General features: G+C 41.7%; 1 protein-coding gene across 2 annotated transcripts in view; it reads left to right on the forward strand.

Annotated features, from left to right (window-relative positions):
* The first annotated feature begins 1,712 nt into the window (after window positions 1–1,712).
* The window catches only part of LOC124119812 (cubilin-like), a 35,267-nt gene continuing 22,631 nt past the window's right edge, over window positions 1,713–14,348 (forward strand). For both annotated transcript variants that reach the window (XM_048388956.1, XM_046482457.2), the window contains exons 1-16: window positions 1,713–1,792; window positions 2,528–2,561; window positions 2,989–3,237; window positions 4,577–4,669; window positions 5,266–5,679; window positions 6,059–6,304; window positions 7,243–7,335; window positions 7,580–7,678; window positions 7,990–8,034; window positions 8,352–8,603; window positions 9,304–9,396; window positions 9,903–10,166; window positions 10,345–10,437; window positions 12,349–12,597; window positions 13,148–13,231; window positions 13,801–14,028. In XM_048388956.1, the coding sequence (XP_048244913.1) occupies window positions 1,715–1,792; window positions 2,528–2,561; window positions 2,989–3,237; window positions 4,577–4,669; window positions 5,266–5,679; window positions 6,059–6,304; window positions 7,243–7,335; window positions 7,580–7,678; window positions 7,990–8,034; window positions 8,352–8,603; window positions 9,304–9,396; window positions 9,903–10,166; window positions 10,345–10,437; window positions 12,349–12,597; window positions 13,148–13,231; window positions 13,801–14,028 (2,614 nt within the window). In that variant the 5' untranslated portion in view covers window positions 1,713–1,714. The remainder of the gene's footprint in view (window positions 1,793–2,527; window positions 2,562–2,988; window positions 3,238–4,576; window positions 4,670–5,265; window positions 5,680–6,058; window positions 6,305–7,242; window positions 7,336–7,579; window positions 7,679–7,989; window positions 8,035–8,351; window positions 8,604–9,303; window positions 9,397–9,902; window positions 10,167–10,344; window positions 10,438–12,348; window positions 12,598–13,147; window positions 13,232–13,800; window positions 14,029–14,348) is intronic.

Below are 14,348 nucleotides of genomic sequence, written 5' to 3' on the forward strand. Positions count from 1 at the left end.
CGATGCGATGGTCGTTCAGATAGCCTCTCCTTGAACAACTGTGTCTGGACCGATTTGATATGGCACTTCGCTTGGTTGACACTCATTTCTGTGCGATCCATGAACATCAAGGTCAGAATAGGTCTTCAGCAACCCATTCTTGTCGTAAGAGACAACTAACGGGATCGGGTGGTCAGGCTTGCTGACTTGGTTGATGCATGTCACCGTATCCCAATTGGGTGGATCGATGCTCATGATATCAAACACTGAATTGTCTGGTCCAGACTCGATGGACAGACCGCCGTCATATATCTGGAATATTGCGGCGTTAAACATCAAACAACCAACCAAATCATTTCTGTAGCGTCCTGCAGTACAGAACCATCAACAACATCAACATTCACAGGGAGACTATGTCCCACATCCTTGGCTCGTACCCGTGAAGATCCGGGGTAGAATAGGTCTTCAGCAACCCATGCTTGTCGTAAAAGGCGACTGACGGGATCGGGTGGTCAGGCTCGCTGACATGGTTGATGCATGTCATCGATCCCGATAGCGTGGATCGATACTCATGATATCAATCACTGGATTGTTTGGTCCAGACTCGGCTATTTGCAGACCGCTGCCATACAGCTGGAATATTGCTGAGTGTAGCGTCAAACAACAAACCAACCATTCCTTGGCTCGTTTAAGAAAACTGTGGAATGACTTCTCATATGCTTCACAAGAGGATCATCAGACAAATACATATGTGCAAAAGTGCACAATACAATACTAGTCATGAAGAGCCTCCACCTCAAGCAAACAACGCCATCCCATTCTAAATATTAGCGATTGAGGGAAGAACGAGGGTGGTCTGATCTTCTGTCTGGCATGATTCTTCGTGTGAGGGTTACACTACCATAAATTTCATGTTTCGTCCAAATAGACATTGGATAAATAAACAAAAGAACACGGAAGGACGGATACAGCATAAGTATTTATGGCTTTGACTTTATTGCGAGGGTTCATCTCTGAACTCCAGATTTTCGATTTTCGATTTTCCTCCCCCAAATAAACTGATCGATCCTCTCTCTTCTTTCTACCCTGCCACGTTTCTGATGAAGAATATCATCCAAACTATTATTTTCTTTACAATCCCAGACAACAGTTTTATTGTTAAAGATAAATGCCAGTTTCACAATCGTTAGAACACATTTCTACCCGGGCTTGCTGCGGCAGTTTCATTTCAGGTCTAAAAACACAATTAGCAACAACATTAAAGTTTAATCTTTGTGATCCAAAAGAACTAAGAAAGACGAAATCCTAAAAATAATGTGATGGATGTGGACAGAATTTCACTATTTCTGTTACTTGTCCCCTTACCATTTTCCCGCATTCTGCTCTAACAAGACCATACACAACAGGTGTAAAAAATAGCAAAAATAATATAATTCTAGCCACGTCCTAATTGATGGGCCGGTGAGCGATATAGCTGAGTCAACACTACATGTAATCATGTTCCATATTTCAGGGCACCTGCCCATCAGTGTGGATATCTAAGCTTGAAGGTAGCAGGTGAGCCATCTACCAGGTGCAGATGTTCAAGCAAATGTGCCTTTATGCTGAAGTGTTTCGTCATGTTTTATTGACAAACATTTTTGTCTAACATGTTTTTTTGGGTGCATTCAACAGGTGCTTGTTCTGTGAAAATGTATAAATGCAGCTACATTTCGCAGTATTCAACACATGCAACATGTATGTACCAGGCATGATTTGCTTTACTTTGGTAGTGAGCCTTCTTTTGGCTCAGACTGAAGGCAGGGCTTTCAATGTGAGTATATTTCCTCGAATAGCATTTTACACATGTAGAAATAGGCATGATGATAAAACTGTTAGAACAATCTGAACAGTAAACTGGCAAAGAGTGGAACTTTTTTAAGAATCTGTTTTGATAGATGACTGGCAGCTTGTATTTATACCTTGAATTAGGATCAGGTGATAGGGCGCATCTCGCACTGAGACGTGTCTTACAAAGTTGATTCCAGGTTTCTGGAAAGTTTTGCAATATGTGTTTGTATGATAAGTATAATGCCACTTTCGGGTTTGAAGTAGGTGACTAAAGTGAGGGCATTTGGGGAAATGTCTATTTTGAATCATGGACTGGTATGTAACAGAAAGTGTCATTTTCGCGCAATTTAGCCACAAAACCATGCAAGTCGCCAACCATATACTTGGCCTTTGCATTATATATGTAACACATACGTCATTAGCCTATCTCGTCGTTCCCATGCTGTATGTACAAAAGTTTATCATAGACCCATTCACTACTGACAGTTTCTGCTCTTGTTCATATAAAAAAGAGTTATTTTTTAAACTATTCTTATCCTTTCTTAATTTGAATCGTTAAGTGTGTATACGGACATTAATAATTATGTTAATTGCACAATATTAGCGTGTGTGCCAAGCCGTTTGTTTAGACTGGGGATGTCTGTATAATCATTTGAAAAGTATGGTTGATAGGAAAGATTATGTGATTAAATACACCATTGTTTGTTTTTTGCCACAGAACGTTCAATCACGTGAGCGGCGACAAACGTCCGGTAAGCACTAGCATTCATTTAAGAACTGTGAGCAATACGTTTGCGCGTTTATGTAGGTATAAACGTACAATCCAGTGCGCAGACCTTACCTAAATCAAGTTTGCGTAACTTATCTTTGGATATAAACTTATTGAAGTCAATTATCGAAAGCCCCATCCCCTCAAACCCCTACCCACAAACCCATTTCTCTGTGGCTATTTGGGCCCAAAGTACTCCTGTGAACAAGATGTATGTCATTTCTAAATAGTACTTTAAGATCTAAACAGTATCATCTAGACCATTCTATTACGGCTAAGTAAACACCATACCATTGGTATACAATTATCAGGAATATGGCAACACGTTGTTAAACTAGATTATACAGATAACATGTATTAGTTAGTTGTCGATCATTAGTTTGTATGGTTAAAACACGTTCCTTCCACAGGTTGTGATGGAGGAACGAGGTATGACTACTTCGGGCCAATTTCCACCAACATTGGCGGCGAGTACGGCAACAACGAGAACTGCTGCTGGAACATCGTGCCTGACGTTCAGGGGACATGGGCAATCACATTCCAGTTTAGTTCATTTGACGTGGAAAGTAGCTCTGGTTGTAGATATGATGCCCTCACCTTCGACACGGACGATGGGCCTGTGAAGGAGTGCGGACAGAAGACGGATTTCTCAAGGACATGTGAGTACTATGTTCAATAATGTCCATATGTGCAGATATAATAGTAGACATAATAGTCAAAACATTGAACCCCCCCCCCCCCCACACACACACACACACATTCTAATGATCCCATTAACACAGTTGGAGTTCAAAGGAATCCCACATTGTACAGATGTCGGTCTGTAGGCAATGAAGCACATACAATGTGTTAAACACGAAAGTGTATATGGTTAACGTAAGACATCTATTTGCGATTTGTTTTATTTGAAGCTTACACGATATACGGCTTTTCCATTGGACGAGAGGTCGGTCACATGACCGCGAAATTGACGTTCATAAGTGTATGAATTCCTTAGCACGAAAACATACATAAGCGTTCTTTCGGATCATTTAGAGCCTTTAATGTTGGTCTCAGCGTTTCAGTATGCATTGAGAAAAGTCAGAGAGCTTGACTGCATGATTGTTCACGAATATTCTCGCTACGGCCCATCCTAATGATCAAACGAAGAAATGCACATCCAAACTCTCGTAGTATTGACTCGATCCGTGTCTATGCTGGCAGTGACCGTCTCCAGCAATCTGTGAATTTACCTGTGTCTGTTTGACGCATCTTTAATCACCTTTCAATGATCGGCCAGTTGATCAATGATGACTAACACATGTAACCGCCACAGGTTCATCAACAACTTCGAAAATCTCTCCCGTCACGTATATCGTGTCCGACATTTTGACGTCTTGTGCTTGATGTAAATGTATTGCGACACGCTGTCATTGTGACTGACTTACTGAGGTAGTTCTTTACAGACCTTTCTCATCTAATGGTAATATTATTTGAACACATGTGTTGTGTAAGATGTATCTGAAGAGTAAGTTATGCATCCATACGCTCATGTCACCTCTCTTTTTGAGGAACAATAAAATTTTATTCCGCGATATAGCTGGATATTGTATGACTGTAAGTGTAAACATAAAGTCACACGTATTAAATAAAATTGTGTTTAGATCTTGGCCTACATCCTTTGAGGTAAGAAATTGTGATAAAAATTATAAGAGTTGACCTTCACTTCCGACGTTCATACAGTTTGGCCCTCACTCTATGAAAGTTCATACTCCAAAGTGAAGGTTCACACAAAGCGAAGGTCAGTTCGTAAAACATCAATATGGTTTACATATGTATGGTATTTGATAAATGACATTGAGAGGATTACTGCCAAAAGGAACAACTATTCCAGATTCCCAATTTGCTTTGTGATTCACTGTGAACAGATGTTTGCTGTTTTCTTGTTCCTATCTCACATGTATTGTTAAACCTCACAATGCTGTCCCTGTACTTTTAGTAGATTTTTATGTATTTCAGTCGTGGTAAATGGCAGTCAGTTCGAAGTGTGTTTCAGCAGCGACGGCTCCGTCACCGGCCAAGGGGTCAGTGGAACCTACAGCATAGGCACAGGTGAGTAGAATAGTCCACTGTTGTAGACTAACTAATAATCGACACACTGTCTTTTTGCTATACTGTAAATACAGCTGCAGACCTCAGCCAGGCGAATGAATATCAATTCGACTATTGGTGAGGTGAGGTGAAATGGGGTTTAACGTCGCGTCCAAGATTATTGCACTTATATAGCGACGTGCATGCACGTGTGTGTGGCTGCTTGTACTAGACCGGACTGATGCCGATTTATAGTGCTAGCTCACTGAGATACCATGCGGCAGTTTAACATGAATACCCCCCTCAGACACTGTATACTTACTCCGAGCCGACCAGTCCTTGTTTTAGCCCCTTAATGCCGAGCGGGTAACAACAAGTACCATCTTTTAACGTCTTTTGGTATGACACGGCCGGGGATCGAACTCCGGACCTTCCACTCTCCAGGCGGACGCTCTACCGCTAGACCACGGAGGCGGTCAATTCGACTATTGTAGTTCGAACAAGTCTATATTTTTATTCATTCAGAACGTTTGATACGTCAATTTGTATCAATTGTTCACGTTAATTATAACCATACTTCACTTACAAAACATAACAAGTTGCACACTTTATTGCAGTGAACGTCGACTCAACATCCAACCCTGCCTACACCACAGCCTACCCTGACTACACCACATCCTACCCTGACTACACCACATCCTACCCTTACTATTCCACAGCCTACCCTTACTATTCCACAGCCTACCCTTACTATTCCACAGCCTACCCTTACTATTCCACAGCCTACCCTGACTATTCCACAGCCTACCCTGACTATTCCACAGCCTACCCTGACTATTCCACAGCCTACCCTGACTATGCCATATACTACTCTGACTACACCACATCCTACCCTGACTACGCCACAGACTACCCTGACTACGCCACAGCCTATCCTGACTACGTCACAGCATACCCTGACTACATCACAGCATACCCTGAATATACCACAGCATACCCTGAGTATCCACAAGAACCAGTCACAACTTCAGGTAAGTTATGATCAAGCAAGTCCAGTTCATCAACGACATCACAACATGAAAGATTCCCCTTTTGGGATTCCCTGTTGAAATACGAAGCTTGTCGTACGAGGCGAGTCAGTGGATCGGGTGATCAGGCCATGTGATTGCATGTAATTGTATCCGATCTTAATCCGGCCAAGACACAATTATGTAAAGTGCTGGAATATATCGATGTGTGGCCTTAAAACAACAAATCACACCTTGATCAGTCAGTGACGTGTGTTGAGAGAGTTTTCGTCATGATAATGTGACCTGTTGATTAAATAGGTCTATTCACTCAACAGGATGTGCTGGGGAGCAAGTATTTAGCTATTATGGATATTTCACAATATAAATGTTTCTTGTCCAGGTAATACTAGCTACTATGGCAACCATGGCAGCATCAGTATCAACGCTGATGGCAACTACGAAAACAGCCAGGACAACTGTTACTCCCTTCACCCAAGCTTCACCGGGTCGGGCGTTATCACCTTCGTCTTCAACGTGTTTGACATCGAGGAGGCCACCGGCTGCGTGTTTGACTATATTGAGTTTGATGGCATTAACAAAAAACTGAGGGAGTGTGGCACTGTAGATGCGGGGACCCAGAGAGAGTGTGAGTTGACGGCTATTTTTTTTATCTGATTGACTACAGAAGTTTACGAAAAGAGCCAAGTGCGTGCTTCATGTGTAAGACACCACAAGCTTAATAGTTTCTGGAAAACACGATTCCGTTTTATGATACAGTCGTTTAATACATGCTACACAACGTTTGTCAGGGAGAGGAAGTATAGAGGAAGGGCTTGTATGTAATTGATTACTCGGACATGTTGACATGCGAATAGCATTCATATTGCCACGAACTGCAACATGTGCAGCTTCATTACAAGTTGATTACATATATATTCACAGTTCAATAAGCTGTTGTAATCACAATATGAAATGTTTCAGTATCCCTTCATATGATGAGTGGTATAGACTGTTTGTTGTTTAACGCCGCACTGAGCAATATTCCAGCTGTCTGACGTCGGTCTGTGAATAATCGAATCTCGACCAGGCATTCCAGTGATTGACTTCATGAGCATCGATCCACGCTATTGGGATCAATGACATGCTTCAACCAAGTCAGCGAGCTTGACCAGCGGATCGCTTTAGTTGCCTCTTACGACAAGCAAAGTCGCCTTTTATGGCAAGCATGGGTTGATGAAGACCTAGTCTACACCGGATCTTCACGGGTCTGGTGTAGACTGATGCTGTACATGTATACCTTTATCCTGATCTCCATAGCCATGTTTCACACACTGATCTAGCGCCTGGACTACTCCACATCTTTGCTAAGAAGTGAGGCAGGCGCAGCACCAGTGAAGGGACGATCGTTCTGTGGGTTTGCTCCACGAATACTTCTGCATGTTGCACGAATACGTTGATATGTGTGTGATATAGAGTTTTAAAAAAATGGTTGTATGTAAAATTTAATATAGCTTCCAAGTCGCGCATCCAGCACGTCTGTGTTGGCTTCTTCTTACATATGATGTTGTGATTTTGTACCTCCAGTTGAATTCCACGACGGTCGTTTCAATGTTTGCTTCCACTCCGATGGATCAGTGACAGGACGGGGTGTCCAGGCCACGTATTCCATGAATCCAGGTAAATACCTGACCCACTCCACCAGAGGAGGGTGAATCATTGATGGAGACTTGTTATGATTATAGAGCTCGATTCGCATCATGGTGTCAAACAAACACAGAACGGATATAGCCAAGACAATAATGTAGTGTTGACAATAACGTATATCAAGGATTCGTATGTAGATAGAAAATACGTACACACCGAGATCATACGTATGTTGTTACGTATTACGTATTAACATGTTATTTGTCCCACGTTGCAGTTCGAAGGATTGAATCTGTTGAGACAACACCATATCCAGTGGACGTTACCTTCAACGCAACGATGTCAACTAATTTCACAGAAGCAACAACGCTACCAGGTACTCTAAGTGTACTCTGTAATATAATGCCAGATACCAATAGAAGGATTTCCCATATATGGCATAATGAGATCCATCCTGACCAAGTTATTTGGTGTTACTGTGAACTTGGCTTTCTTAATCAGTGTAGCTCTTGTGAAATTGAAGTTATGCCCGAAAAAGAAAAACTCAAAACAATATGCTGTGAAGTAATTGTCGTTTTCTGTCACGCCAACATTGTATGATTACTAAATATTCATCAAACGTTGCTCTTCAATCGAATGTACTTGTCATTTTTGTTCATATGTGTTTCACCTGTGTGTGTTGGACAGTGAGTATAACCGTGAATGCTACAAGTCTCCCCGACACCGAGGACAGTGAGTACAACTTGTTGTTGTCAAATTAGGTACACTTTAAGATAGTGAAAATTAAATTATGCACATGATAGTTGAGAACAAGGGACATTGTATGGGATTATTTTCATTAATTCAGGACATCACTGTATGAACATTAAACATGTGGGAATTGTATACCCTTCGTCCATCCCCATGTTGAAATTTCAGACCATTCAGATGAGTATTTCCGTAATTTAATTTAAAGTAAGTTGTCAATATATATTTATACATACAGTGTATGCATTGTTATTGATATTCTACACATGTAACAATTCCTTTGTAACGTCCCATCACGACAGATACCTGCACCCAGGTCCTGACATCAGATGATGGCGCCCTGACAAGCCCAGGCAACGGCAGCTACGCCAACAACGTGCAGTGTGTCACTGTCATCACAGGCCCCAGTGTACCATACACTTTGGTCCTCAGCTTCACAACATTTGACCTCGAGTACTCATCTACATGTAGATACGACTACCTGGAGGTTGATATGGGCGAGGGAAACAGCCAGAAGGGATGTGGATCAAGCTGGGACAACAGAACAGTGGAGTGTCAGTCTCACATAAATGTCATATATACATCTTACATCTCACCTCTAGTACAGATATATGCTTAAAATATAATCAGACAAAAGTTTTGAAGCTGTATAAAAAGGGCTTTGTAGTTTAAATATAGTGTAAATCAGAGATCCATCTGCAATTGGAAAACACATGGCTGTTTGTTCTGTGCTGCATCCAGTGCAATGGCCCCTGCAAGACACAAACTGAGATAAGTTGAGCTAATATAATAATCCCCTCTTTTGCCTTTATGAAAATGAAAATTATCAATTGAAATTGATTTATCCATCAAAAGAAATATAACTGGAACACTCATGTATAGTTAAATGTGATCTGATCGAGTGCTTCCATCTAGCCTGTAATATGCCAAGGGCAACATGGCGATGTGCTCAACACAAGCACACATAACCTGCCTGGAAGGACTGATTCCTCACACAGGATTCCAGTCTAAAAACAGAAGTTGATTAAAAACTTATCTGTGTCAGGGATACACTTATTTCTTTTTATTTTCAAATTGTCAAAGTTTGCATTCATTTTTTTAGCTGTATGTGCAAACATGAGACCAAATGCTAAATGGCTCCCACCCACTCCCACCTTCCACAGCATCACCTTGAAACTTCGACAAACGGCTTCTAGTTATGATTGTATGTTCAGGTCTTTGTAGTCAATCCAGTACCACCATTGGTGATTGCAGACTCATCAGATGGCGGTAACGTCACACTGACGTTCTCTTCTGACTCCAGTCAGACAGGAACGGGATACATCGCAACTTACACCATTCAACCTAGTAAGCAATCATTAATATATTAACTTTACAAGTCAGCGACAGGCAACACTTGTAATGGTTCAAAACTTCTACCCCTACACCAAACTTCAAATGTATTAACTATTAAGCCCATTCCATACAATACTAAATAGAGTTTGTCCAATAATAAGTGTACTTGTTAAAATAACATATATATAGACTGAGAACATTGTAATACAATATATTTTCCAAAGTCTGTAATTGTATTAAGACATGAATTCTGTGCCGAGTTAAATCAATTTCATACACACCTGAATGTAATTATCTCTTTATTATTCATGCTGTATAATGTAGGTGTTGTGAAGATGTAGTGTCATTCATATTGAAAACCGTACCCTGTAGCTAACAGAGTCAACACGACGTGAACAACGTTATTCATGCGCCATCAAAGCTGGAGAGTATAGGCGAAACCACTATTACATATGTGCGGTTCATGAATTTATATCAAGTTTCTTACCACGAACCACATTTACTATTTGTGCCTTCAGGAGGTGTTCCTTCCTTGAGTGATGGCGACTGTTTGTACATCAACACCAACGTCTCGGCGGGAGTTATCCAAAGTCTCCCCGGTACCGGCAGTGACTACACCAACAACATGGACTGCACGTACGAGTTCACTCGCAATACCCCCTTTTATCTGGACATCAACTTCATCGCCCTCGACACAGAGTCTTCGAGCAACTGCCGCTACGACTACGTCCAGGTTGGGGATGATAAATACTGTGGAAGCGATTTGCCCAACGCAACGAGAGGTAAGTGTCCATGAACAATTGTCAGTATTCGAAACATTTTCTTTTTGTATTGGTGAAGTGTCAGGCGTTTGGAACCAAGATAAGAACAACAGCTATCGCTACTGCAAAAAGACAGAAACTAATATAACTTGTATTTATTTTGTATTAACCCTGAGGGTATATGATGTCTTTACTTCAGTGTCGGTACAAGGTGGATCAGCAATAATCCGCTTCAGAAGTGACAGCAGTGTAACAGGAAAGGGCTTTGTGGCTTTGTTCACTATTGAAGAGCGTAAGTATCAATAAAGGCACGTGTTCAGCATGCATACTAGTATATCAAACCTACGAGGAAGTTAAGGTTCTTAAGACGGTATGCAGCAAAAATATACCTGATCTAAAAGAGCGCGGCTAAAGTTGAACAGATAGTATGACATATTTTGCATGTGTATAGCATCTAACTTCCACATTAAGGAGGCAGAGTTACGGTTGATCGGATTATATGTCAGAGTCACCTGTGCATCACGAACATATATCATATACGAGTAGGAAGGCAGAGCAGGATGTAAAAATGGTTCACAGGTGTGCATAAACAAACCTCATTTATGAGGACAGGGATAGAATGTAAACGAAGTACACTCGTGTGCATCATAATCATATTTCTTTCTCGGGGGAAGGAGGCAGGGCTAGGGTTGTAAAGGTGGTACACTCGTGTGCATCATCAACATACTTCAGCTAGGAGGCAGGGCTGGGGTTGTAAAGGTGGTACACTCGTGTGCATAAAAAAACATACATCATCTAGGGGGCAGGGCTGGGGTTGTAAAGGTGGTACACGCGTGTGCATCATAAACATACCTCATCTAGGGGGCAGGGCTGGGGTTGTAAAGGTGGTACACTCGTGTTCATCATAAACATACCTCATCTAGGGGGCAGGGCTGGGGTTGTAAAGGTGGTACACTCGTGTGCTTCATAAACATACCCCATCTAGGAGGCAGGGCTGGGGTTGCAAAGGTGGTACACTCGTGTGCATCATAAACATACCTCATCTAGGGGGCAGTGCTGGGGTTGTAAAGGTGGTACACTCGTGTGCATCATAAACATACCTCATCTAGGGGGCAGGGCTGGGGTTGTAAAGGTGGTACACTCGTGTGCTTCATAAACATACCTCATCTAGGGGGCAGGGCTGGGGTTGTAAAGGTGGTACACTCGTGTGCTTCATAAACATACCTCATCTAAGAGGCAGGGCTGGGGTTGTAAAGGTGGTACACTCGTGTTCATCATAAACATACCTCATCTAGGGGGCAGGGCTGGGGTTGTAAAGGTGGTACACTCGTGTTCATCATAAACATACCTCATCTAGGGGGCAGGGCTGGGGTTGTAAAGGTGGTACACTCGTGTGCTTCATAAACATACCCCATCTAAGAGGCAGGGCTGGGGTTGTAAAGGTGGTACACTCGTGTTCATCATAAACATACCTCATCTAGGGGGCAGGGCTGGGGTTGTAAAGGTGGTACACTCGTGTTCATCATAAACATACCTCATCTAGGGGGCAGGGCTAGGGTTGTAAAGGTGGTACACTCGTGTTCATCATAAACATACCTCATCTAGGGGGCAGGGCTGGGGTTGTAAAGGTGGTAGGGTCGACATTTGTGTGCATCGTGAACATAACACTTTTAGAAGGACAGAGTTAGGGTTGTTCAATGGGATTCATGTAACTATAATGTAGATTCTAGATTCTAGTAGATTCTTATAGCATGAATATATTTCCTTTATCAACCTTTTGTGATCACAATTCCAAGTGTATCAACACACAAATATGTTCCAAAGTGGATCGTTAATTTGAGAACGTGGCGAGTGTTATTTACAACCGTCCAATTGCTAATCGTGAATGTGTGTGTTCTGCATCAGAATGTGTTGATTAAATGTTAGTAAATCAATAAGGAAGTTATTGTCTGAGATCCTTTAGGTAGAGATAAACCGATTTTGTTGCGCGAGCCAGTACTTCGGCTAGTTGTCTATTGACTTTTAACATGATATATATTTTAGTTATAGGTGCGATGTCATACTTCTTCAGTCAATTACGTGGCACTATAACTAGGATAGTCATGAATAATTACCTTTGAGTAGTATTCATTCAAGATTTTTAATTAAACCCCGAAGAGATTCAGATACATCAGTAAGTTATCGTTTTATTCTGAAATTCCAGACTGCAACTCCGAAATTGATGATCTTGAGGGCACCTATACCTTGGCCACTGATTCTGAAGATCATTACAAAAACAACCAACACTGTGACATCACACTCCGCTCTCCCCCCGCCCCACACATCACCACTGTCAACTTTACACGTTTTGACATCGAGGACGATTCGGGTTGCGACTATGACAGTTTAACAATAACAAGTGATGACGGCGCCGAGAAACTGTGTGGAGCAAAGGAGTCCTTTATCCGACAATGTAAGATAGTCTTGCTATGCTTTTGAAGTAATTAACCGAGAACGCAAAAATCTCATGGTAACAAACACCAATAAAAGCCTTTGAGGTGTTGTAATGAACAATTGGTAATAATACATCACTTTGTGATTATATTAGCACTGATGTTTGGAAAAATACTGTTTTCTCATGTTAACGTTAACCCTATAGCAAACCGAATGTGTGCTCATCTTATACAACGTGTGTTTTACACCTGGTTCCAGCTGATGTATTGAGTGGAGTAGTTCTATGTCCCTCCTTCGGATAACATCGGTCAGTCAGGGATGTCTGTTGTTGGAGAAACCCCAGTGTTTTAAAGTCCATGAGACACGTAATGAGAAACTTTTTTAACCTGTGATTAACATTTAATGTGTTTCGTAAAAAGAGCGTTATATATATCAAGTCTATGATGATCTAGATGGTCTTTTTTCGTAAGCATTTAGAAAGACTATGATGATTACATATTCATACGAATAAAAACAGTATTTTGGAGACTGTTTGCCTGCTATTACCTATATGTATTAATGTTTTGTAGACACTGGGCCTGTTGACATGACGTTTACCAGTGACGGAAGTGTTGTGCGTAGCGGTTTCTCCTTCAGTTATGTCACTGAAATTGGTACGTACATTCATGTTCATTATCTCAGTTTCATGTGTCTATCATTTCAGTTTCACGTGTCCATTATCTCGGTTTCACGTGTCCACTATCTCAGTTTCACGTGTCCACTCTCTCAGTTTCACGTGTCCATTATCTCAGTTTCACGTGTCCACTATCTCAGTTTCACGTGTTCACTATCTCAGTTTCACGTGTCCACTATCTCAGTTTCACGTGTCCACTCTCTCAGTTTCACGTGTCCATTATCTCAGTTTCACGTGTCCACTATCTCAGTTTCACGTGTTCACTATCTCAGTTTCACGTGTCCACTATCTCAGTTTCACGTGTCCACTATCTTAGTTTCACGTGTCCATTATCTCAGTTTCAAATGTGCATTATCGTAGTATCACATACCCATGATCTCAGCTCACGTGTGCATTATCTGAGTTTCCTGTCGTAATGTAGACTAAAATAGGTTTCAAATAAATAATCACTGTGCTTCTACACCTGTTGATGCGCATGATCAAGCATACTAACCTCTTCATCAGTTCATGATATTCGATGAAACTATTCTTGATTTGCGCCTGTTTCAGTCTACTGCAATGCAACTATAAACGCCCCGTCCGGAACATTTGAGTCGCTTCCCGGTGGTTACGAGAACAACATGTATTGCACCTACACAATCAACACCCCCACTCCTGGTGACCTAGTCTTCACCTTCCCATTGTTTGACGTTGAGTCAGGCAGTAGCTGCCGATACGACGCTGTTGAGATGGCAGGAGACAAGCTGTGTGGAACAAACATCCAAGACAAGACGTACAGTGAGTAGCACACATACGAGTGGAATTTCCTCTATTTCCACACGTGGCATGTGTGAATATGCATTGTGTCCACGCGTCCAAACCATTCACAAGGGGTTGCCCCGTTTCCCGCTTTCTACACACCTATCACTATAAGAACCACGATACGCGTCAGCTTGACTTGGCCAAAAGCGTTGAAAGACATGTCCCATGTTGCACATTACATACAAGACCATCTACAAACAGCGCCTGAAATAATTCAGGGATCAACATTTCGAGTTATCCTGTCGCAGTACCATTTGTAGTCAATACTTTACATCTTCAAAATATACCAGACACCT

The sequence above is a fragment of the Haliotis rufescens genome, unplaced genomic scaffold (genome assembly GCF_023055435.1).
Source record: "Haliotis rufescens isolate VD_foot unplaced genomic scaffold, xgHalRufe1.0.p SCAF_8, whole genome shotgun sequence".
Lineage (NCBI taxonomy): Eukaryota > Metazoa > Mollusca > Gastropoda > Lepetellida > Haliotidae > Haliotis > Haliotis rufescens.